We start from the raw sequence: 26885 nt of genomic DNA, 5'->3' as shown, positions 1-26885 counted from the left end.
GAACGATTTAGGTTGTGCAAGTGTCTGCTGTCCACACCACATGTTCATGGACTATAACCCAGGACCTTCTGAAGGCATATGGATGGGACAGTGGTATCATTCCAACTCCAAGGGTCTCCCAGAGGTACCTGGTTAGGGATGGGAGGCAGTGGCACTTGTTTAACCACCGGTGACTGACTAGGGTCATTAGGTATCATGCTAAAAATAACTCAGAGAGGGATGCAGCAGCTATCTGCCACACAGCCCTGTATTCTGTGCCCTGGCTACAGCCATCTGCGAAATCTGATATGACTACATTTCGTTTCTCCTTGGCACATGGCAGAGAGGTGTAGAAGGTCACCCGAGAGGCTCAGAGGACCAGGGACAAAGTAAGTCACTGCTAGCAAGACCAACACCAAGAAAAGTTCACAGCCATTGTAAACCACAAAAACAGGATGCGGTTTTACTCCAAAAGTGACTCCTGGTAAACTTAACAATTGGAGACAAAACCCAGTGCAGTACCTGCCACACTACCAGTGTGTTTAACCAGGCACCATTTTGGTGAGGGGATAACTTTAAAACTGAGCCAAAGAGAACTACAGAATAACTCCAGGGTTTCAGTGTTACCCTTGGACAGCAACAGCCAGTGGAGACCCAGAACCCCTGAGAAGTTTATGCTTAGGCCAGGAAGACACCAGTATGGCCGTGCATAGTAAGAAATTAGGCCTAGGAAGTGTGGCTCTCAGGAGGCTGCATCTGAAAGCGCTGACATTAAGTCCAATAGTCTGCTTGAGTTCCTACCCCACAGCCTAGGTCCAGCAGAGACCACAGGGCTGACTGTCATTCCCCATCTATCAGTGTGAGCAAGGACACGCTTTGGCTTGAATGGCTGTCACAATCTAGGGTACACAGACAGAAGAGTCTCTGAAGAAGGCAGGGACTGGGTGGGATGTGGGAAGTACCTCGTATAACCTACAGGCCAGGTGGAGAAAATCATGACTTGTTGGATTTGAAGACTGCAAATCATGGAAAGAAACCATTCATAAAAAAACACACAGGAAATTTTTTTGGACTCAATTTTTAAATTTTCTCTTTCATTTTTCATCATTGGTTTTCTGGGGTTTGGGGTTCTTTTTCCATTTTTCCCCCTTTTTATCTTTTTTCTTTTCATTTTTCCCTTTATTCTGCTGTTTTCTCTTTTTGTTGCTTTTATCTAATGCTGTTAATTTCCTTTTATTCCTCAATAAAATTCTGTATCTCACTTTTCCCTCCTTCTCCTCATCTTCCATTGATTAATTTTTCAAATTTTACTTCTTTCATTTTCTGGTTGCCCACCCTTCTGTATCTTTACTAATATAACCCCTAAACTTTATGAATCTTCAGACAGCTAATTCTATGCCATTTACTGATGAGTACAGTTCTGTTGTTAACTAGAGGTAAAGCTATTCCACTTAGTAGATATTTACTGTAGGTCAATGTTTGGTTTGTGTTAGTATTTAAACTATAATCACAGATCTCTTTTCTATGGCTAAAGATAGTACATTATTGATTCTTAGGTATGTCAAAATCCAGTTTGTTTTTGACACTATTACTATTGCTCTATAGCCAAGGTGACATAGTTGTTGCTAGTAACTGTTTCCTCTGTATACCAATATTTGAACTGCCTTTGTGTCGTGTCATTAACAATATTGTGGGCCCATTCCTAGAGAACTGGCTGGGTACTAACTGAACCACACTGCAGCGTCCCCTCCCAAATAAAGAGATGGTTGGATTTTAGAAAGAGGCAAAGATCTATAGTTAACCATGCCAAGAGTATATCACTAAAAAGCAGACAGTAACTACAGAGATATCCATTCTAGCAACTAAGCTTTCCAATATAATCAACCTGAAAGCCTCAGCATAACAAACAAACTTGAAAAGACAAAGTAACAAAACTCCTTCATAAACTCCCCCACTCTCCCAAAGCTGATCCATATGGCATTGATGGGAAAGAAAAGTGGCACAGACAAATTATTTGAAAGAATAACAGAGGAAGTGTTTATGTGTGGAGGAATTAATATGGTGCTCAGCAAGTTCAAAGATGATATAACTAAACAAATAATGGATGTAATAAACAAAATGACCAGCAAGACAGTAAGGAAAAGCTAGTTGAGCTAAACAAAATGACATAAAGCATGAATGTCCAGGTTAGTAAAGAATTAAGAGCCCATGAAAAGGTATCAAGCAGAAATTCAGGAGATTAAAATTTCTATTGAAAATATGAGTGGCAGAAATGACCAATGTGAGGACAGTGTCAGAACTAGATGACAGGGATGTTGTAGGTGACCACTTAGTTATTGAGAAATACCTTAAAAACACCAAGAGAACATTAAAAATAGATCAAACAGCTGCTAGCTGACAAAAAGAAGACTAAGATCAGGAATCAGTGAAAAATCAGAAGACAGCACAAATGGTATAAAAAGAAAACTGCTTAGATTAATAGGAGAAAACTTTCCAAATATGGAGAAAAAACTTAACAAATGCATAAATGAGCCATACAAAACCTCCATGATTAGAAAAGAATCCTTCCATGAGAAATTATAATCAAAATCCCGTAAGTCCAACACAAGGACTGAATTTAAAAGGTCTTAGAGATCTTTTGTGACCAAAGTCACTTACAGAAAAAACTCAAGAGGATCACAGCAGGCTTTTCAACACAGTCTGTAATGGTCAGAAGAGCTTGGAGTGAAGTGTTTCAAGCCCTAAGACAAAACAGCTTCCAAACCAGATTGACATATGCTGAAAAGTTATCTTTCAAAACTGATGGAGAGCTCAGCTATTTCCATGCTAAGAACACCTAGACACTCATGGCCACCAAGTGAACACACCAAAGAAATTCTCAAGGAAATCCTAGAAGAAGGCAACACAAACAATGCCAAAAGATGTAATAGAATGAATTTACCAAGTAGGGTGAGCAGTGAAGTAGAGGAGAAAGAAAGGCAATCAGCAATAGAAAAATAATGCAATGACAGAAGAAAATCAATAACTTTTGGTAGTAGTGCTCAACATGAGTGGTTTCAACTCCCCGATCAAGACACAGTTTGGCAGAATGGATCAAGGAACAAAATCCAACAGTATGGTATATACAAGAAACACTTAATTCCCCCCTATTCATAGACTAAAAATTAATGGGTGGAAAACAATATTCCTTGCAATGGGAACCCCAAAATAAGCAAGAATAGCTATTCTACTTTCAGACAAAGTAAGCTTCAAGCTGATCAGAAGAGGCAAAGAAGGTCACTACATATTGGTTAAGGAAAAATTCAACAGTAAGAGATAACAATTATAAACATATATGCACCAAACACTGGCATGACAACTTTATAACAAATACTACTGACAAAACAGATCAGATAAACATCAACACACTTATAGTGGAGTACTGCAATATTCCACTGCCTCAAATAGATCAACTGCACAAAAAAAATCAATAAAGAAATATCAGAATTGAAAAAAATCTTCAAACGAATGGACTTAACAGATATCTACAGAGTATCCCACCAAACAACAACAGAATATAAATTCATCTCAGCAGCACATGGAATTTTTTCCAAAACAGACCACAAACTAGTCTACACAGTATGCAAAAGAATAAAAGTTATCCTATGTATATTATCAGATCATAGTGCAACAAAACTAGAAATCAATAGAAAAAGATCATCAAAATTATGCAAATACATGGAAATTCAACAATACATTCTTGAATAACCAATGAGTCACAGAAGAAATCAAGGAAGAAATTAGTTCCTAGAATCAAATAATACCAGTACAACAACACACTAGAAATTATGGGACACAAAGAAAGCAGTTGTAAGAGGGAAGTTTATAGCTGTGAATGTCCGTATCTGAAAAACAGAGAGCCCAAATAACCTAACGATACCCCTCAAAACAAGTCCAAATCCAAACCTACTACAGGGAAGGAAATTATAAAGAGAAGAAATTAATGAAATTGAGGTTGAAGAAAGCCAAAACAAAGATGCAATGAATCGAAGAGTTGGCTCTTTAAAAAAAAAATTAACAAACTAGAGAAACTTAGCCAATCTTACAAATAAATGGAAAGAAAAGACAATGTCATCAATGCAATTAGCAGTGAAAAAGGTGGAAATCACAATGGATACTGCCAAAATCCAGAATATTATTAGCAGCTACTTTGAAAACTTGTGCTCCACTTGGGAGGCTGAGACTGGAGGACCTTTCTGAGTTTGAGACCAGCCTGGGCTACAAAGTGAGGTCAAGGGAAGCCTGAACTGCACAGTGAGACCCTGTCTCAAAAGGACAAAAAAAAGAAAAAAAAAAAAGAAAACCTGTGCTACAATACACCAGAGAAGTTAGAAGAAATGACAGATTCCAAGATAGATATGAATTACCAAAACTGAACCAAGAATATATAAAAACAAGGAATAATTCAATAAATTAAAAAAATTGAAGTAGTAATAAAAACCCTACCAACTAAGAAAAGCACAGATCCTTATGGATTCATAGCTGATTTTTTTCAAGAACTTCAGGAAAGATGTAACACCAATATTCTTCAAACTCTTTAAGGACACTGAAAGAGAAGGAGTACTCTCTAAGTCAATTTTGGAAGGTGCCATTATCCTGATTCCAAAACTAAAAATAATACAATCAAAAAAAGAGAACTACTACTAATTTCTGTTGGCTTATTGAAAGGAACAGTTAATGCTTAATTTTTTTCTTAATTTTTCTTTTGACGAATTTTGCATGCTTATATCTGATAATCTGAACAACTACTTTGAAGAAAATAATACGCAATATAACAACCATTGTTGATTTCCTATCATCTTGTTTTGAAATTCTATATTGTTTTTAATGTGTTTTAAAAATTTTTATTCTCTTTAAAATAAAAAAAAGAGAACTACAGGCCAATCTCTTTAATGAACACAGAACAGAAAAAAAAAATGCACAAATCATCAAAATGATCATATACCAAGTAGGCTGTATCCCTGGGATGCAAGCACGGTTGAACATATACAAATCAATAAACATACAGGAATCACATAAACAGATCATCTCAACAGATTCAGAAAAAGCCTCTGACAAAATCCAACAACCACTCATGATGAAAAGTATGAAGAAAACAGATATAAGAGAAACTCACTGAGAAAGAAATTAGGAAAACAACACCGTTTATAATACTTACAAGAAAAATTAAATACTTTGAGAGTAACCTAAACGAGAAAGTGAAAGACCTCTAAAAAGCTCTTAAAAAGCAGAGTGAAGAAGATATCAGAAAATGGAACGATACTGCTGTTCCTGGATAGGCAGAACCAAAATAGTCAAAATAGCTGTATTTCCAAAACTGATACACAGATATACTCCAATCCCAATCAAAATATCAACAGGATTCCTCGCAGAACTAGAGAAACAACTTTAAAATTCATATGGAACTAGACGTGACCCAAAATAGCAAAAGCAATTCCAGGTAACAAGAGCACAGCAAGGGATATCACAACCCCAGAACTGAAGTTATATTACACAGTTACAGTGATTAAAAAAACCCAGCATATTACTGGCACAAAAACAATACATATGTGAATCACTAGAACAGAACAGAGGATGCAGAAACAACTCCACACACATTCAGCCATCTGACTTCTCACAAAGGGACCAAAAATACACATTGGAGGAAAGACAGCCTCTTCACCAAATGGTATTAGGGAAACAGGTTATCCCCATGTATAAGAGTGAATCTAGACACATATATCTCACCATGTACTAAACTAAAATCAAAATGGGTCAAAGAATTAAATGTTAAAACAGAAACACTTAACCTGCTAGAAGATAAAATAGGTAAATCTCTTGATGACATCAGCACAGCAAAGACTTCCTGAAAAGAACCCCAATAGCACAAGAAACAGTGTAAGAACCGATTTTTTTTATCAAATTAAATTTTTAATCAAATTAAAAAGCTTCTGTACAGCAAGGGAATCAACCCGTTGGGTGTGGTCGTGCACACCTGTAATCCTAGCACTTTGGAGGCTGAGATAGGAGGTTGCTGCAAGTTTGAGGTCTGCCTAACCTATGTAATGAGTTCAAGGACACCCTGGACTGCATAGCGAGACCTTGTCTCAAAAAACTAGAAACAACAACAAAAAAGCCCCGAAAGAAACAAAAACAACCCAAAGAGTGAAGAGACAACCTACAGAATGGGAAAAAAAAGAGTTCAACATCTCTGGCAAGAAATGCAAATCAAAACATCACTGAGATTCCATCTTACTCCAGAAAAATGGGCTATCATCAAGAAATCAATACCAAATGCTGGCTAGGCTGCAGGGAAAAAGGAACTCTTCTACACTGTTGGTGGGAATGTAAGCTAGTACAAATACTATGGAAATCAGTATAGAGAGCTATCAAAAAATGAATGCTAGAAATTCCATTTGACCTACCTGTCATTCCCTTTCTAGGTATATTCCTGAAAGAGTTAAAGACATAATATTACTGTGATATGTACATAATGATGTTTGTAACAGCACAATTCCTAATAACCTAAATCTTAGAAGGGGTCTCTATTTCCATTAACAGATGAATGGATAAAGAAAATGTGACATTTATACACAATGGAGTACTACTCTGACAAGAAGGATAAACCCGAGTCATTTATAGGGAAACATCCTGCACCTTGAGACCATACATTTAAATGAAAGAAATCAAACAACTAAGTTTAAATATTGTATGATTTTTCTTAAATGATAAACCTAAAATAAAAAAAAGAGCATGATAAAAGATATATATAAGAAATAGGAAGATTTTCTTCAAATAAGAACCAGACCAAGAGACAGAGGATGGGGGGAGGAAGGGGATGAAAAAAGAATTGAGGTGTGTTACATACATGTACCAAGTCCCCAAGAGGATATAGCATGGACTGCTCCCAAGTAACAAGCTTCCTTCCTCTTATTACCTAATATAGAGTGTGGTCCTTAAAGACTCTTCCTTCTTCCTATGCAAGGAATGACAGCCCACTGAGAGTTTCTTAGGTGCCCAAAGTGGTCAAGAAGTCTCAGGAACTGCAAATGATTCCCTGAGGACAGAGTCCAGCAGAGAGAAAACATATTTATCTGAGATGGGAACAAGAATAAATGAAGCCAGAAGGCAGCCAGGGACTGGGAGCAAGGGGGAGCTGTGTGTACCTTTCCCAAGGCTGCCTCACTAAGTGTGCAATTTCCCAGTTTTGCACCTCCGAAGTCCAGAGTGGGTCTTATAGGATGGAAATCAAAGTGTTGTGTCAGCAAGACTGGGTCCTTCAGGTAGGATTCCCTTCCTACCGTTTCTGGCTTCAAGAGGCCACATGGTCCTCAGCTTCTGGCCCTTGTCATCTCTAAGCCAGCAGCACTGTATCACCTTCTTCTCCTGCCACTTCCATCATGAAGAACCCCACAAAGAACACCACGTGGGCAATCTCCTCAAGGTGCTTAACAGAGCTCCTCTACTTTGTAGGCTGCATGTTCACAGGAGAAGCCTTTCTCTCTTCAATTATACTTCTTAAGGAGCCAAATCTGAGGTTTAAGGTTACTTTGCATTTCTGAAAGCAAACTCAAAGCTCTGACTCAACCTGGAAGCCAGGAAGGAAACTGTGACATGGCAGTGGGGGCCAGGCAGGAGCACGTGAGGGTCTACCAGTTCCTCCCCACCCAAGTCCAGCAGGAAGCAGATGCTGTTCCTAGATCCAGCCATCTGGGCTTAGGGGCAAGGAACATTCTTACAGAGAAATATTTTTATCAAATATAAACAACCGATACTCAAAAAGGCAGAAAAATGGTACTAAGAAATTCAGCAAACTTAAAAAAAAGGGTTTAATCCTTGTAAGGCAAACTATCATCTGAAGATGATGGAAAATCTGAATTACTGAAGAGATTCTACCCTGAATATAACCATGTGCACTTTTCTGCTGCTGTTAAAAATTAACAAAAACCGTTTTCTTCCTTTGATGTTCTCTGTTGCACATCCAACAAAAACAGTATTTCTGACCTTGGCACAAGGATGCTCAGTGAACAGCTGCAGCTAGTTGTGCATTTGTAGGCAGCCAAGCCTTTGGTTAAGGGTAGCTTCTGTCCATCAGAGGCCTGGATGGAATCCAGGCAGATGCTGCCCACTGGGGCACACTTACACAAGACCCATTTTTCTGCAGTGGTCTTTTCAAGGCAGTCTGCATAAGAATAATACTGTATAGACCACCCCTCACAAAACACTCATTCATTTTGTCAAAGAATGACACTGCATAGACCACTTGCCAGAAAAAGCACTGGAAGGTGTGAAACCTACCAAAGGGCTGGCCAGTGGCCTCAGAAGAGTGGTGACAGGAATGTAGGCCATGGGACACAGGAGTCACACAGAGCAGGCCTTGCACATGACCATCAAATCATGCAATGGTGAACCTGTTGTTTTAAAATAAAAGCCAGGAGACAGACAACAATATTGACTTACAAAATTATTTTTAGTTCTGTTTCAGTCTTATGGAAAATGTGCACTGTAATTAGGCTTAATTCCAAGTAGATATGGAATCTTAGTATCATTACTCCCACAAGTATTGGAAAAACTAACTACTTACTTTTCCAAATAAGAAACTGCTAGTCATAATTTGTGTGTGCATGTGTTTAAATCTATGTTCACCTGAAAACACAGCAACCCAGGGTTTCTACACATGAACCTCACGGATCTTCTTGGACTATTCTCTTGCAGGGCATCCTGTGCCTTATAGGTGCTGAGCTCCTCTTGCTCCGGCCCACTGGATGCCAGAAGCATCCCACCTTGTCATGACAACTGTAACTGTCTCCAGATATTGTCTCATGTACTTGAGAAGAAAGCAAATGGATTAGAACTCAATCATAGCCCCAAGCCTGGCTGTCAAAGTGTTCTTAGTGTCAGACTCTGGGGATACATCACTTAATGTGCTATAGCTCTATTTTAATAGGAAACTTAGGTGCTAGCTTCCAAGAACACACACTTCTGCACAAGAATATTATCTTAGTTCCACCTCCAATGTCCAGCACACAGCAGCCTCCAGGGTCCCTGGGAGTGCCGCTGCCTGCTGCCTACGTCCTGCGCGGCGCTTGCTCACCTCTTTGTCCATACTTTCTAAGTCTTCCTTACAAAGAGTGTACAGCGGCATTGTCTCTGACATACTGGGCTGGCGCTTTCTTCTGGCAGGGCCAGGCTGCTCTCCATCTCGAGCATCGGGGAGCTCTTCACCAAACATCTGCTGCTGATGTGGCAGAACAGCTCTGAAAGGAATGTCATAGTCCCGCATGAGGAAAGCAGTCAGATTGCATGTTTCCAGCTCTGCGTGAGAGCCCTGACTCTTGAGCTGAGCCACGCATACAGAGAATATTCTCATGGAAAGGCAGGACATTCTGTGGATGACACGCATCTGCTATCTCTGACATGTTCAGCACACTGTGCCTCCTCCTTGGGCCAGCTACGGGGCCCCATGGAAGCTCACACTCACCTCCCTTCACCAGCAAACAGCCCTGTCCATGGGGCATCTGCCTGGCTCAATTCACTTTAGAACAAGTGGAAAAGGCGGGAGAGATGAACTGTCTCCTAGAAATTGCCTGGAAATATTATGAGAGCCACAAGACATTAAAGAAAACAGAACAGAAACAACACTATCTCCTACCCAGGCAATAAAACAGGCCCCAGAAATGCTGTGGTGACTTAAAGAAGACACAAATGAAGTGGAATTAATCTTTTGAGAGAATGGAAAGATATGTTAAGATATTCACTGAGTATTAGTGAAACAGATCAGCTAACAAGAACGAAGCCCATTTCAAGGATGCTTCTATCTGGAACTATCAAATGCTTATGTTGCACCAATTTTTCTATTGCTAAAATCTCAATTCTGTTTGAAACTGGATTTTCCTATATATGTACTTTCATCTAGATGTATTGATTCTCAGAGAATATATTTTTATGCATGTTGATGACTGTCAGAATTTAAGGTAAATCTCCGTGAAACTGGCAGTATGTCCTTTATGAGACATAGCTATTTCTTGTAGCTGGTTCCTCCCTGCAGTGGGAGGGTGAGCAGAGGAAGCACGGACCATCACACTGCCTCACTGGGCAACAGGCTGAGCCACTACTCACACTAAAGACAAGGCAGCAAGCCCTCATCATTAGGAAGAAAAATGGGGACATTTATTCAAGGTTACAAAATTAAAAAGCAATATATTAAGCTTCTCAAATGTTGTCTAATGCATGTTAGATTTCTGCCCAGAAATCAAAAAATGTGACCTGATTTTAATAAAGTTAAGACTTCATATATCTATATTGCTATCTTTGTCAAAATTCAGCTCATCAAAAAGAACTAACACAATGCATAAACTATCCACTTACACCAACATGGCCCATTCCACAGCCATCATCTTCTGCTCCTAAACTCACTGCTCAAAAGACATGTGAAAAAAAATCTCACACGCAGTAAAAAGTTTCTTTTTAATAAAAACAGATATATTATGGTCTCTTTTTAGGAAAGTTAATAGTTTAACAATTCAAATGTCAGAACAAGAATGCCCTCTCTATCAAAAGTGATCAGGCCAGAATTGATCTTTAAAGGTCTTTGGAGCTGAGGCCATGCTGAGACTCATGGCCACTGCAGGGTCTGGCAGCATCAGGAGACCACTTTAGGTGGACTGGCTGCCAGGTGCACAAGGACTGGCTTTTTCTTGCTTCTCCTTCACAAGATGTTACAGATCAGTCCATAAAGTGAGGGCTCCTCAGGCCCTCTGAGGGCATCTGCAAGGTTATTTTTCTTCCTATGACACCAGGGGAAGGCCACATTTCTTCCTGTACGTCTACCACTCTAAGACAACAAAGCATAATGGGACAAATGTTAAGCCAGAGACAAGATGCAAAAAATGTGGAATCAGCCATTCTTATTACACTCATTTTTCATTTGGAATAGTTAAAAGAATTAATCAATGATGTCTTTAAGATCTTTCAGATAAAGTTGGTTCCCCTCCAGCCCAATCCACCAACATCCTGCTATGGGGTCAAGAGAAGGCCCAGGAGAGGAACATGGGGAGCCTAAAGTCCAGCTCCACAGGCAGCGCAGGGCCCCTCCCACTCCTTGCATGGGGGTGACCGCACTAGAGGCAGCCCAGTGGAGCCAGAACTTTCATCATCCTCCAATGGTAATGTGGGCCCCAAGTTCCCCCACATCCCAAGGAACAATCACACCCCACTCCAATCTCAGGTGTCAGCAGAAGTCATGTAATAAGGAGAAACTGGACTTCTACCACTACCTTCAGGAACATGGTACTGCCTCTACTTCTGCTCCTACAGTGGAGTCACAAAGAATCAGTTAAGACAAGAATTAAATACGATCCAGTGTTGACATGATGACAAAGTGTGTAGGTTTCAATCCAAGTCACTGGTCATACAGCAGCCAGGAAGATCTCAAACTGATGAAAAAGATCATCAGTAGAGGCTAATTTCAAGATCACCAAGTTATTTGACAAAATTTTGAAACATCCATGATAAAAATGCTTCAATGATCAATGACCAACATGATTAAAACAAACAAACCAACAAACATCTCACCAAGGAAATAGGAGATTAAAAAAAAATGTAAATCTTAGAACTAAAATATATATATATTTTTTTTTTTTTTTTTTTTTTTTTTTTTTGAGACAAGGTCTTGCTATACAGTTCAGGCTGGCCTTGAGCTCACTTTGTAGCTCAGGCTGGTCTCGAACTTGCAACGACCCTCCTGCCTCAGCCTCTTGAGTGCTGGGGTTAGAGGTGTGTACCACCATGCCCGGTCTGAAAAATATATTTTTAAAGACTACAAAGGATGGGCTTGATAGCAACATGGAGGAGACAGTGTAGAAGGTCACTGAACAGAAATCAACCCATCTAGAGAGTGAACCAAGAACACAGCTTTGGGAATGTGTGAGATAGCAAAAAGACTTGGAGTCCCAAGAAGGTAGAGATAAACAACTGCTGGAAACATCCCAAATTTGGCAAAAGGTTTAAACTTTCTGATTTGAGAAGCTTAGTGAATCCCAAACATAACAGACTCTCCAAAACACATCATAATCAAACTTCCAATTACAAAAAGGAATCTTGTAATAATGACAGAAAAGCTGCCTTAAGCTACAGGGGAAAAGGACTGGACTGGTAGCAGTTTTCTCATCAGATCCAGAGGTTGAGAAAGACTAGATGCTTGCCAGGCACTGCAAAAGAAGAACTATCAACCTAGACTCTCACATCAGGAAAATTTCCATTAGGAATTAAGGGGAAATCAACACACCTTCAGTTGAAGAAAACACAGAGAAGGAGCCACCAGCAGACCTGTCCTGAGGGTACATGACAGAGCCCTGAAGCAAAGGAGAAGGAGGAGAAGAGAGCCCGCTGGGACCTTCCACAAGGCAGGCGTGTTAGAGCACAGGTACTGTGGTAAGCAGTTTTCTGAATTATGGGTGACTGCTGAAGCTAAATTATTATAAATAAACCCAAAGCAAGCAAAATGTAGAGCAGAAGTCAATGAAGCTGAAAATAAGAAAATAGAGAAGTCAGTAAAATTGATAATCCTTCAGCACGACTGACAGAAAAGAGACAAGATACAGCTCCGATATCAGACTGAAGGAGGGGACTCAGACTGAAGGAGGGGACTCAGACCAGAAGGCAGCCTAGGTAACGAGGGGCCACCGCTCCTCCCATGTCCTTCTTTCTAGTGAGCGCACCTGCCAAAACCACCCAGAGAGAAGCAAGTGACCTGGGCAGCCCTATCATTACTAAGTACAATGAAGATGTAATTTTTAAACTTTCAGAATGAAATTTCCAGCACCAGATGGTTTCACTAAAGAATTTTACCAAACACTTTAAGTGTGGCACCAGTTCTCTGCAGTCTCGTCCAGGGAAGAGGCGGGAATGGCCCAACCCATCTCAGGAGATGTCAGTCACACCCGCATAAAAGCTGGATGAGGACAACGCAGAGTAGGAGATCCACACTGACGGCTGTTGTCAAGACACAAAACACATTAAGATTACCATGTCCCACAACCCAGCAGGCTTCATTTCAAGGCTGCAACGTTCTGTTGATATTTTAAAAAGAAGATTTATATCAAGGTAATATACTGCAACAGACCTAAGAAGAAAAACCATATTATCACACCAATGAATACACATAATCATTAAAAAATCTGAATCAAACGGTGATAAGAAATCACTGAGAAGAAAGGTCCTTCCCCAAGTTGACGAAGAGCATCTATAAAAACCTATCGTTCACACCATCTTAAAACTGAGAGACAACACTCTACACTTGGACTAAGAAAGTAACAGCTCTGTCTACAGACCAGTGGAATGGCAGAACCCAGAGCCAGACCCACACAAATGCACTTATCTGATCTGGTGGGAGGTGCAGAAGCACGCCAAGAAGGAAAGACGTCATTTTCAACAAATGGGGCTGGAGCAAAAAACTGCACAGCTTCAACAAAGACTGACTGAAAAATGGATCAACTACTTCTGTCTAAAATGTAAATCTGAGCCGGGCGTGAAGGCTTATGCCTGTAATCCCAGCACTTGGGAGGCTGAGGCAGGAGGATCGCTGTGAGTTCAAGCCAGCCTGGGCTACAAAGTGAGTTTGAGGCCAGCCTGCACTACATAGTGAAACCCTGTCTCATAAAGACCAAAAAACAAAAACAAAAGCAAAAAAAACAAAAAACAAGCAAATCTGTGAAACTTCTAGAGTAAACAGGAAATCTTTGGAACCTAGAGTTAGGCTGACAGTTAAGACACAATAATCAAAACACAATTCATAAAAGGAAAAGCTAATACTGTAAAACAGAACCTCACAACACAATGTTTCTCGGGCAAAGAGTCTGTCAAGACAATCTACAGACTGGCAGAAAGTATTTCCAACCCAGGACTAGTAACTAAAATATAAAAAGAACTGCAAGCAACAGGAAGAGCCAAGTGAGCTGACGAGAAAAAGAGCCATTTCACCCAAGTAGATAAGCAGGTAGAAACACAAGATGTTTAACATCACTATTTGAAGGAGGTGCAAATTTAAACCACAATTACATCATAACACAAGTGCCAAAATTACTAAAATGAATGGGGACTATGGCAGTATGATCATTCGTTCACCACTGCTGGGAACAGGCAACAGCACAGGCATTATGGAAAACAGTCTGGCAGTTTCTTAAAACAAGAAACACACTCCTACCATACTATGCCCCTGGCTAGTTATACTAGGGAAATGACAACTTCTATAAGCATTTACATCAGGTGTCCTCAAAAGGGTGAATGGTTAAACAGCCGTGCCATCTACATTGTGAGGTGCTACTTGACAACAAGGAAGTGCTACTGACAAGAGTTCAACCTGGATGTTCTCTGCATGTGAGTGAACAAGTTAGTTCCAAAGGCAATACAGCCCATGATTCCATTTTTCACACTATGCTGAAAATGGCTGTGCTACAGAGCTGGAGAATACACTGGTGGTCAGGTGAGGAATGGGGACTGCTGGGAAAACAGCAATGTGGCTGCGAAGGACAGCCAGCAGGAAGGCCCCAGAGGAGTAGGTGTTACACACTGGGGCTGAGCCCCATCACATCCTGCTGGTGAGATGACCTCAGGTTCTATAAGATGCCACCACTGGGGGAAACTAAGTAAATGTCACAAAACATCTCTGCATTACTTTCCTAACTGCACGTAAACTCCAAATATCTCAAGATGCCAAGTTTAATTAAAAAATAAAAAGTAATTAACTGCACATAATAATGTATTCTTCCGAACTTTAGTGCATCCTTGCAGGAAAGCACATTTGGGTTTGCAATGCTCTCAGCCTGGTATCCTCTTGGGGGCCCTTGACTTTCCCCATGGGACGCTGCTGCAGTTTTCTCCAATGGGACCTCAAGTCACTGAGGTCAGGCTGAATGACCTCCCACTGTGCCTGATCAACAGGGTCCCCTCTTCCTCCATACAACCAGGAGTGCTCTCTTTGTGCAGCACAGATGACCTGAGTCAGCATGGGCTGAAAAGGACAAGGCCTACTCTCATCTCACACTTTTAATGGACACTCATGGATGTGATGGAGGAGGGCCTGGAAATGGCCCTAAACATTACTTCATGACACTGACTGGCTCAGGAAACCTCACAACATACCTACCTACTGCCAAGTCCCCGAGAGAGCCAGAACCCTAGCCCAGAACCAAAAATATCAAAGCTAGAATCAGCAAAAACTTACGACTTCCCAGCCTTGGGTGAGAACAAGCAGAGGACAGAACTCATAGCCCCAGAAGGCCGTGTATCCCATCACAATGGGTCTATATAGGATTTCATGTACAGAACAGGAGTACTGCCCTTCTCGGATGAGGAGGCAGAATTGTACTAGGCACACAGGTGCACCCCAGCAGTGGGCAGGGACCTTGCAGGTACAGTCGCAACAGGCTACAGTCATAATGCCAGGGTGGCTGGCATGGGGTCTGAGATCTTTCACTGCCAAGGATGTGGGGCGGCTACAGAGGCCTACATGGACACTGTACATTTGGTGTGGGTCTGACTGCACAAATGAGAAAGTTGAGCACATAGGTGCTGGTATCCACACAAGGGGAGATAAAGTAGCATATGCATTTGTTCAGCTGTGGGAGGCTTGGCAGGCATGACACAAAAATCATACAAACAAGGGAAAGCTCCAATTTCAATTAAAAGGGAACATTTTACACAATGCCTTGAAGATGTCAAACACTGGATCTGCTCACGCAACAAAGAAAAGGCTAAATCCCCTTCAAACCTAGTTACAGTGTGTGCCAGTGTGTGCTATGGCTCACAGCTGCAGCACAGACATCTCCCTGGAAAGTGTTTCTCTTATCCCGGGGTGCTCCTGGCTACTCAGATATCCAGTGCTGTGATGGGCACAATGGGCAGGGAAGAGAGTAAGCCAGAGATTCCTTCCTGTTTATACAAATTAGTCATTTTTGTTAATTTTCAAAAAAGAACTATCAACAAATAGTACCAACATATTAATTCCAGGATGACACATAGCTTCCTATATATTCATAGAGTGTAAACCTTGATTAACTTCATCTGACGAAGATTATGCAGAAACCTCTCTGACATATGTACTAGACTGTGACACTCTGCTAGCTTGGATGTGCAATGTTATTTTCCAGTACAAAAGTTGTATGATCAATATGGGCGGGCAGTATTAAAATTAGCACCTCGGTACAAATCACACTTGCAGATCCACAAAAAACATCAAGAGTCAGCTGGCCTGGCTGAGTTGCAGCTGTGGTAGCTCCCTCAGGACTGGCCCAGCATAATGTTGCTCCACAATCAAGTGAAACCGAGCTACAGTGTCCATATGTAAGAACAAACATGTGGTTATCTGCTGTCATATTATTAGCTCTTGAAGGAGAGAGGAAGTGCTCAACTTTTTTCAGGCTCAGCTTACCATAAGCAAATTGTTTTCAGACAGCACTTAATTACTGCTTTTCACTTATCTTAGAAATTCCTGGTCTACTGGCACATACATTAAACAAGGCTGAATAATTAAAAAAACAATTTTGTACCTCATCTTTAACTACTCCATACAGTTTAAGACAACGTGCTTTTTTCTGTTGTTTTTATGTTTAAGGAAAAGTAAGTAAAAAGTTGTGATTTTGTTTCCAACACAGTGAACAGCACATTCTCAACAGGTATTCCTCATGTACACATCAGCACATGATGATTTTTATGATCGCTTTAAATTCTGTAGATACTGCTATACAACTGCAATTTAGAAAGTGAATTTCAGAAGGATTCCTCCAACCTTCAGATCTTTTCACTCATCATGATTCAACTGGTCAGGTTATGATATACTGCAGAACACGGCCTACAAGAGAAAACACGACTCTTGACCATTAAGATGCTGATGCCTAAAGGTTAAATTCTGAGGTATCATCAGCAGATCTTTGGTCCCAGTCTGTGATTACAACACCCTGGCATTTCTAAGCCGTGTACTAATAGACAGCTTCAGAATGGGGCTGATCGGGGCTGGCAAGCACAAGGCTGTGACTTCGATTCCTGGTACCGGAAAAACAAAAACAAAAACAAACAGAATGGGGCTCATCACCAGACAGACCAAGGCCTAGAGAGAGGACTGGAATCTCCTGCCTGGCATAGGCTCTGACCTCCAGGCAGAGGGTGGCTAGGGATTGAGCTAGTATACTAACGACCAATGATTCAACCACACCTATGAAATGGGGCTCCCATAAAACCCAACAGTAGGTTCTGAGCATGTCAGAGGGGCATATACCAAGTCCATGGGTATGGAAGATCCTGTGCTCATGACCTTTGAGGACTGGGTCCATGAACCTCTCCTGAGATTTTTCCTGTGTTGTTTTGAATTTTTCATCTTCTTACTAATGTTGTGCACCATTCTCCCTTACTGAGCTGTCCACTGTGAGTATTCTGAAGGCACTCACCCCTACTGCTGCTATTTTTGGCTGAGGCTCTTGCAACATGTGCCTAGCCAAAGAACCACAAGTGAGCCTGTAGGTCACCAGATTCCTTCTTGTCTCTTCCTCTCTTGGGTTTTGGTTTTCCTCAATTCCAGCTACTCTGACAGCCTTAACTCCCTGCAGGACTCCTGAGCCCAGGAACATACAACCTCTACTGCCACTCAGCCACAGTGGGGGGATGCCCCTAGGGACAGGACCAGGACAGATGTGGGCTATGGGGATCACTTTTTGGTGCCTCCACACAGCTGCTTCCTGTGGCCACAGCTCTGACAGTTATCTTCAGCAGGACAGTAAAAACTGCTCTCTCCCCAGAACCCCAGATCATCCACAGGCAGAGAACCTTATGCTAGCACACTCATTTCTAGGGCACAGATTCCTAAAGTGAGACCACAGGTCAAGAGGCAGGCACCTCAGTAAACACTGACAGAACTTCCCCCGAATGCTGAGCCTGTTTATGGACCCTTAGGCAAAACACAGGACACTTCATCCCTTGCATGAAGGGCTGGCTTTGGAATGATCACTTTTAACTGTGTGTTAATTCACTTTGTGAAACACGTGGGCTGTATCGATCACGCCTCCCTGATGCCCACAGGCAGAATACTTTTCCTTACGCTTACTGGTATCAGGGTCTCCTCTCTTGTGAGCATCTACTCACGTCATACACCTGGAAAGGCCTTACCTGCTGCCTCCTGGCCCAGCCACTAGCTGGTTCACCAGAGCACAACTGCTCAGTCTCCTAACCCAGGGGCTTCTGTGTCACATGTGAAGTTCAAGTACAGGCCCTGAAGCCTGCCTACTTCTTAGTTGCTGGGTATAGTTCTGATCTTGTACCATGTGGTTTTACCAGTTTCCACATGTGGTATCTGCTATCAGATGTGGCCAAAGTTTGTTTAAAATCTACTAACCCCACCCAGTCCTCCAAGGCCCAACCCTGTATCTCATGAAAACACACATGAACATGCCCATCGGTTCACAGCACCACCTGTGCAGACCCCAGTGAGTTCTCTCCTGTGCAGTGTATGTGTCAGGTATCTGCTAACGCACGGCAGAGAAGCAGAAAGCAGGTAAGACATCAGTACCCCAGGTGGTGAAGAGTCCCCACTACTGCTTGGTTTGAGAAGAGAATTTTCAAACTCTCTAGTGTTAAGTGCAACATCAAGACAGCTCTTCTGCCTCAAACTTGCCAGAAGCAGAACTCACATGGCCAGCACATGCCCCCCATGCCCTACCCAGTCCAGTTGCATCCATCCTGTTTTTTCTTAAACCCAAGATACCTCAGAAATGAGGACAAGCTCATCATATTAAGACATTTTGATAAAAATAAATGTATATAATACATAACACTACATGGTGATGAAGCATGGTCTCCTTTGAACAAATGGAAAACCATATACATTTAATTCTTTTCTTCTTTTTGCAATGCTAGGGATCAAATCCAGGGCCTTGTAAATGGCAGGCAAGTGCTCTACCATTGAGCTACAGCCCCAGCCATACATTCAAGTTTTAAGAAATGGTTCAATAGGACCAATAGGACTAGACCTTGAGCAGCATGTGGCTTAGCTGTGGCTCTGGTAGAAGACTGTCCAAAGGTGTACTCTGTACTTGTGTTATGAGATACAGTTATATTTTTAAAAATATGTAAAACTTATCCCTAGGTTTATTTAATTTACAGTACCTTCTGGGGGGGAATCCATTTTGAAAAATATTTCAAGAAAAATTTTACTGTGAATCTATACACAATTTGATGGATAGCACTTAAAAACATTTGCACCAAAGATGTTAACTACAAAGAAAAATACTTAACTTTCCATATTACTCAAAATAGAATTAAGAATACAGTTGAATAGCACTGTTGAAACATCCCTCCTACAAATATTAGTATTTTTAGAATATTTTAACTTACAGTAAACTTTTGTAGAAGGGGCAAAGCACAAAAAATTTTAAAAACTTAACAGAAAAAAGGGTAAGTTAAACATATATAAAGGCAACTCACTAAAGTGCAATCCAAGTAGCTAACCCTCATCCACAGAGGCTGGCCTGTGAACCTCTTGTTATTCATTACCTTGGCAAGTTGCACAGCTCTGAAGAAGCACACTATGACATGACCCAGCCCACACATTTCTGCAGGACACAGAAGTTCTATCCTACTGGGGGCAGGGTGAACTGCAAACCATTTTTGGCAAAATACCAACACCACCTATTAAAGCTAAAAATACATATGACTTTTACCTCAGCAATCCCACCTCAGGAAAGTGATTCCACAGGAATATGAGCAACAGCACACAGTCATAATCCAAATACATAAATAACTAAACATTACATTATTGAATGAAAACAGAAGTAATGATGATGCTTGTGGTTTGAAATCACATAATAACAGCTGCATTCTGGGGCTGGCCAAGGCTATGTTGATGTCTAGAAAGAGGGCGAGAGCCACCCTCCGAGTCCTGAACCTTTCTGTTTATGCTAACCCTGATTCATAGCACCTGTGCAGTGTCACAGAGGCCAGAGGGTATGGACATGGGTCTGAGTTTCTGCCCAGCCCTAAAAAACACTGGGAAATATGCCAGGGCCCACTTGCAGCCCAGGACAGAGCTAATGCCATTTTAACCTCTAGGCTGCTGGGTGTGGGCAACTCCCAGTAGGCAGGGGTGCTCTCACAAAGGAAAAAAGGAATGGTCAGGTGACTATGGGCCAACCATGGGAATTTTTTAGAGCATAAATACCCACTGTACAAAATCTGTATGGTGTGCTTTGGCTATGCATGGGTGGTGAGCAGGGCTTGGTTTCGGGTGCAGGACTAACTCAACCTCATGCAGAGGGAGGAGGGAGGGCACAGGCACAGCTGTATAGGAAGGACCCCTTTCTCGTGGGCAGCACTGATCCTCCACCAAATGCCTTCTGATCCTGTTATGTCTTTCATCCTATGCCCACCCCCGCAAAGTGTCACTTGTGTAACTCCCAAGTTTCTCTGAACAAGTAGGAACAGAGCAAGATGACTCAGGACATCATGCCTAGACCTGGATGGCAGAGAGGGTCAGCATAGCCCTATGGGGCTCTCCTCTGCTGGGCACCCAAGGACAGTCTCTCTCTGGGCCACCCTGGTGGCACCTGGAGGGGCTGAGGGCTTGTGCACGATATGCTGCAGGCTAAATCAATGGTTCTTCTGCTTTTAGTTTTATAATCCAACACAAAATAGAAGAGTAAACAAAAGAGAATCAGAGTAAGGCGTGTGTGTGGGGTTGGTGTTTCCACAAACTGGGAATCTTGTCTCATCCAGGCTGCTCAACTTGTATTCAGGATTAACCAGAGCCTTTAATGTTACATTTCCCACGGCAAGTACTTAATATGCTCCCCTACACAGGATGAGGCAACTTAAAACAACTTCGGATGCCAGTTCTTGCCAGCAAAGGAAGCTCTCAGGTGCCACAATGTACCTGAAGGAGGTGGGCTCCCTGTGGATAGGCAGGGAACCGGAGGGCCCCGGCACAGGGCCCTGCACACCCATTCTGATGAGCTTCCCGGTGTTAGAATCGTAGATTCGGACCTCGGGGCCAGGCTGGGCCTTGGGATGGATGGGCGTTGGGTGGAATAAGACTGCTGGAATCACATTCTGCCTGTCAGGAAAAGCTGCTGGGCTGTTCTCCCTGTTGGATGGAAAAAGCAAGGGCCATGAGAGTAGCACTGGTACCAATACAGGGTGTGGGGACAGGGACACTGATATGGATATGAGGGACAGGGACGTAGGGGATACGGATACAGGAATGCAAGGACACCAACGCAAAGATGGGAGGGTGTGCTCAGGGACAAACACCGACTGTCATCGCTTTGCCAAAAGCTCCCTCAGTTCCTGACTGAGCTGCTTGGATGGAAAATGTGCACTTCCAAATACTAGGACCTGACAATGTACAGACCAACACAATGGTGCATACTGTAAAGAAGTGGTGATTTCTCAATCATTAGCATCTACCACACCTGTTGTGCAGACCTGGACCTTCCTGGGAACCAGCCTCCCACTGGGTTGAGGCACTTGCCTTTGCTGGATGATTTTTTTTTCTTTTATCCTCAGTTGTTCTGACATCTACCTGAGCCTGACCCTGACACAATGGCCAGACTGCTGACAAAGACCAGAGATGTTCTTAACAGACATGAAATTTTTACACTATCTACTTTCTCAACATACATGTCTCTTCCCAGTAATACATAAAAGATAGGAATTTTCATTTTTTCTTCTATACCTCCTCCTTTGAGTACCTACTTTCGCACATCTGCCCGGAAGCTTCCATCCTACCATTCTTTCTCTTTGTTCTAAAATCTGGAATAACCTCTCTCTTTGTCCTAAGATCTGTAATAACCTTTAATTCATGTAATCCTCCCCATCCTGAAAAAACATGCAGATTAAGGTTCAGCACTGAAAGCCATATTGCATTTTGTTGAAATAAAAGAAAAAAAAACAGTCCTCCATCTTCTCTGAGTTCACAGGGAGTCACAGGGTCAGCCTGCTGGGGGAAGAGGGGAATGGCAGGGCACACAGGATGTGAGGCAAATGTAATAACCACTACACTACAGGAACCGCAAGGGTACACAGGCCGCGCCCTGCCTGCACAACTGTGCAGCCTTGAGGGCTGGGTGCTATGGACCCTGTACAGACATCCCAAGCCTTAGCCTCAGTTTCCCACTTGTAAAGCATGGCCGTCAAGCAGACGAAATACAGCCATGTACATGAAAGCTGGCCTGTGGTCAGGGTCCCAGAGGACCCATCATCACCAGAGCCATCCAGGTAGGGAGCAGCACACCATGGACAAGGACCACACAGCATGGATCCAAGGGCAAAGACACCTACCTGTGTGCCCGGGTGTCGTCGTCTGTGAGGGGGAAGAGTTGTTCCTCCACCTTGTCCCAGCGCTCTAGGCAGCTCCACAGCCAGTCAGGGCTGACCACATGCAGGTGCCTGCACTCCTGTGCCTGGCGTACCTTCTCTGTGCCTGCAGAGACCACATATCAGACTGTTCTTGCACCGGGAGAGGAGCGCCTAGAACACAGACCCAGCGACTGGGAGGCCCTCGGGATGGGTCTGCAGGGAGCTGTGTGCAAGGCCACGTCTCCACTCCACCCCAGCAGAAAGCCGGGAGGCCAGGCTCCCAGAGTATATCTACTTTAATTGCCAGCTTCAGGGCCCAAACTCCACCAGTATGATTTCTGTACCTAATCGCCTACCATTATTTTGAATTTTCCCTGTAGAGAGCACTCAAACCACATCCACCAGGGCTATCTCTCACCTCGATCCCAAGCCACTCTGTCCCTGGATCCATCCACAGGTCCTGTCAATTCTTCCCCAGGTGACTTAAATCTGTCCTAGTCTCTCTAGCCTTACTGTACCACAGGACCTGTTGGTTTTCTGCCCTTGTCCTCACTTCTCACCAGTCTTGCCTTCTGCCCTCTGTACACCTCATGGTCCTGAGCTGGTGCTTTCTCTAGCTCTCTGGACCCTGGAGAACTCTTTTCCATCTACCTCCTTCCTGGTGGCTCCCTGTTTAGGCTCCAGCTGACCCTGCCCTGTCCCGGGTCTTGGAATATATAGCCTGTACCTTTCACAGTGATCCCTGTAACATGAGGTGGCCAGTCATGACTCTGGTCAGCTAAGTCTCTAGGAATCATTTTCCTCAGAGACAAAACCCTACCACAGAGAGATAACATGTCCCAGCTACCTCATGGGAGGTTATAAACACAAAAGCAAAAAGAAATCACAGCAGCTCTTGTCCTTGTCATCAAACAGGTGTCCACAAGCTCCAGGACCAGGAGAGGGTCAGCACTAGGGAGTCTCTGGACTGCAGAGGTATCTATGAAAGCGCTCAAGGTGTCTGCACTGTCTTGACCTGCACTGTCTCCATGTTCAGGTGAGAAAGTGCCCCAGGGTCTCTGAGGGGGCCTGAAGATTGGGATTTCTTCTGAGACAGAGGATTTGGCTGGGTTCAAAGAGCCTGCCTCTGACCTTGGATGGCACCATGAGAGGGGTACCTTCCACTGCCCTCTATTCAATGCTTTACTGAGCATGTGACACAGAATAAAACCACAGAGTCATCAAAGACCACACTGGCCCTCACTGAGCCTGGCCAGGAGGTTAGCTACCTTGACACAGCTATGCTGACACTAGAGGACAAGGTAAGTATTTAGAAACCCTAATTTACTGACTGTAATCATGAGATGAATAACAGAATAAACAGAACTGCAAGTGGTCGGGGACTCTTTATCTAGGAAAAATCAAAATTGCTTATGAGGAGCATTTTTAAAAGTAATGAATTTTTTTAAGCAGCCAGGAATAATCATTCCTTCAAGATTTGCCCACTACTGAAAAGCTCTGTTTTACCTGACAAGTAACAGAGGAAGCACACACTGAAGAGGACTGTTTTGAAAGGAGGCAGCAGACTGTATTTTTCACTCTAGTTGAAACACTGCATTTGGTTTTCTAACTCAGAAGGTTAGCTCATCTTTCACCTGCCAAACTGAGGCCCTAACCACTCTTTGATCTTAATTTCTCCAGGGTAACACTAACGTCGAGTCTCCCAGTCCACCTGACACTTCTGGCGACAGCTCTAACCCAAGACAGCAAGTGTAAGTGAGCATGTATGTGCACTCAATGAGCACACATGAGGCAGATGTAACACATACAGGCCAAGAATTTCACCAGGAGATAGTCATCAATCTATTCTTAAAAGGTTACCGTTCTAGTCTCAAGGACAGGGATCACCACTGAACTCAGAGACTTGTGTTCCTATCTACAAAGGCACAGGAGGGCGTTGCTTACCAGACCGGGCTGCAATCAGGTGGGTGGCCCTGTCAGGGGCATCGGGGCTCAGCACCAGTTGGGTCAGGACCTTGGCACCCAGGGCTGTGGCATGGTAGTGCTCCCGAGTCTTCTCTACTGGGAAGTTCGTTGGGTGCAGTCCACTGAATATCACAGTCACATCCGCCAGCACCTTACTCTTGAGTTCAGGAACTATCTTCCGGATATCTGGGGCTTCCTCAAGCTCCTTGTTGAGGTATCTATCATATTTTGTGTAATAATCAGTGTGGACACGTACAAGGATCTCCTCGAGGTGTATCAGGTGGTCATCATCATCTGTGTCCTCCTCCTCCTCCTCTACGCTCTGGTCCAAGGACTCACCTGCGGTGATGCCTGACTGCTCGCTGTTCTGTGACTCTGTCTCAGCCTCTTTCTTGTCCACACAGCCGTTGCCCAGGCCACAGAGGCCATCCCGCTCACTCTCCTCCTGAATGTCCAGATCTGGCCCTTTGTTGTACACAGGGACTCCAGCCCCAGACTCTCCGGTGGGCCCCGCTCCTTCAAGTTTTCCCCCACCCGTGTCAGCAGCACCCCCCTGTTGTGATATTCTTGCTCCATCTTGGGTGGCTGGAGCCTTTTTCCGGCCTTTCTTCTCCTCATTTTCCCCATCAGAGGTAGAGGACTTCTGACCTTCTGACTCACTGCTCTCACTGTCACTGGACAAGTCAAAATCCAAATCTGTGCCAGGGGTTCCCTGAGAAGGCTGTGCCTCCGGTGAGGTCTCACCACCCTGTTCACAGGACACCTGGTGCTCGGGAGCATCTGCCAGCTCACAGTTGCTAGGGCTGATGGAGGAGGGCGCCCGATCAGGGGGCCAGGAGTCCCTCTCATCTGCCTTACCAGCAGCCTCTGGCCCAGCCTCATTGCCATTTAGCTCCCGGGTAGGCTTCCCCAGGCCATTGTTCTGCTCCACCCCAGGAATGCGTCTGCCTTCCTCAGGGTCTTTCACAGATGGAACTTGTTCCAAGACATCCGTACTTTTAGAAGAATGGTTTACTAAATATGTACACAAAAGAAAAAGTTACTGTTACCTAATGTTAAACAACTTTCAAAACTATACCACACTGCTGTAAAGTTTGCATTATCCAGCCTCTAAATTTGGTCATGGGACACTTAATGTCCACACAGTAAGCAACCTTTGCTCTTACAACACATGCAGATGGGGCTGGGGATTTAGCTCAGCGGCAAAGCGCCTGCCTGGCAAGTACAAGGTCGTGAGTTCGGTTCCTGGTACCGGAGAAAAACCAAAAAAAAAAAAACAAAACAACACATGCAGATGGACTTGACAAGTCTGTCCAGTGATGTTCCCATTGTGTACCTTCTGTAAGAAGGCCTTTGGCTTTATTTCTTCCTTGCCTTGATGTCTAAGTTCCATCTTAGTGACTACAGCAACTGTGTCAAAATATTTTGTTTTTAAACTAAAGATTATCGGAAACACTTAAAACCAAAACCTTTCAATTTCTTAGGTCAGACCCAGGCTCACGTTTGCCTGACAGATGCATGGATCCCTTTTGGTTCCAGGCAGGGACAGCCTAAGTCCCTGTGTTCTGAGGACAGTTCTTACAAAAGGAGCATATCTCACACCTTGTTCACACTAAGGAAGGAGGTGTGTTTAAGGAAAAGTGAAATGAAATGTAGAATTCATGTGCATTTAGCTTTTCAGTATTAAATACCCTAACTTCTAGAAGGTTTAAGTACAAATAAAAAACAAAGTAAATCTTGAATTTACGGCAGCCAAAATAGATATAAGAAGTAAAGCTAAACATTAAATTAAAACACGTATTAATTAATTAAAGAAGGTCACCCACCTTTCTTTCTCATCTGAGATTCCCGGGACCCAAGGGGTGCATTCACATCACCTGTGCCTGGGAAGTACACATATTTCTTCACAGTTATAAGGTTGGGGGCAAACTTCCAGACATCTTCTCGGTCATCAATAATGCAAACCATTGAGTCTCCACAAGGAAAGAGATTTCTAAAAGTAAAAATGTGCAATTTACACAAAATATTAATCAGAAATTATAATAATCTTTAATTTTGTCTAGGCAAAAAGCAGTTTAGGACCTGGTCTCATCCACAAGTAGTGAGCAGAGAGCAGATTCGTGACAAAGATGTAAACTATAATGAAGTGCTTTTATTTAGCTCCTATTTAAATTCTCATTTTCAGAGAGAAACATTAAAATTATTGCATTTTTCTCCATTGTTTCTGTTTCTTCTTTAAAAAAAGGTCAGCAAACTGTTTCTTAAAGAGTCAGATAATAAATATTTTAGGCTTTATCAGCCATAGGATTGTAACTCAATCTGTAAAGTCTTGTCAACAAAAGCAAAAGGGCCTGGCCAAGTTTGTTTGTTTCTCTCCTTCTTTCCTTCTTTCCCTCTTTCCCTCTCTCCCTCTCTCCCTCTCTCCTTCTCTCCTTCCTTCTTTTCTTCCTTCCTTCCTTCCTTCCTTTCTGCCTTCTACCCATCCATCCATCCATCCATCCATCCATCCATATATCTTTTTGAGACAGGGTTTCAACAATGTTCAAGGCAATTGGCCTTGAATTCGCAGTGATCCTCCCGCCTCA

General features: G+C 42.9%; 1 protein-coding gene across 2 annotated transcripts in view; it reads right to left on the bottom strand.

Annotated features, from left to right (window-relative positions):
* Ctdp1 (CTD (carboxy-terminal domain, RNA polymerase II, polypeptide A) phosphatase, subunit 1) overlaps positions 1–26885 on the bottom strand; it is a gene marked incomplete in the record, with an annotated part of 96429 nt that overhangs the window by 35449 nt on the left and 34095 nt on the right. The window contains 5 exon segments of one of the 2 annotated variants that reach the window (XM_013511639.1): positions 9092–9254; positions 20912–21121; positions 22318–22459; positions 24280–25314; positions 26127–26293. In XM_013511639.1, coding sequence (XP_013367093.1) covers positions 9092–9254; positions 20912–21121; positions 22318–22459; positions 24280–25314; positions 26127–26293 — 1717 coding nt within the window. 2 annotated transcript variants of the gene reach the window in all.

This window comes from Chinchilla lanigera, unplaced genomic scaffold (assembly GCF_000276665.1).
Source record: "Chinchilla lanigera isolate Chin_1 unplaced genomic scaffold, ChiLan1.0 scaffold00001, whole genome shotgun sequence".
Lineage (NCBI taxonomy): Eukaryota > Metazoa > Chordata > Mammalia > Rodentia > Chinchillidae > Chinchilla > Chinchilla lanigera.
Note: the sequence above shows the minus strand (reverse complement) of the source record. Positions and strands in the feature narration are given on the sequence as shown.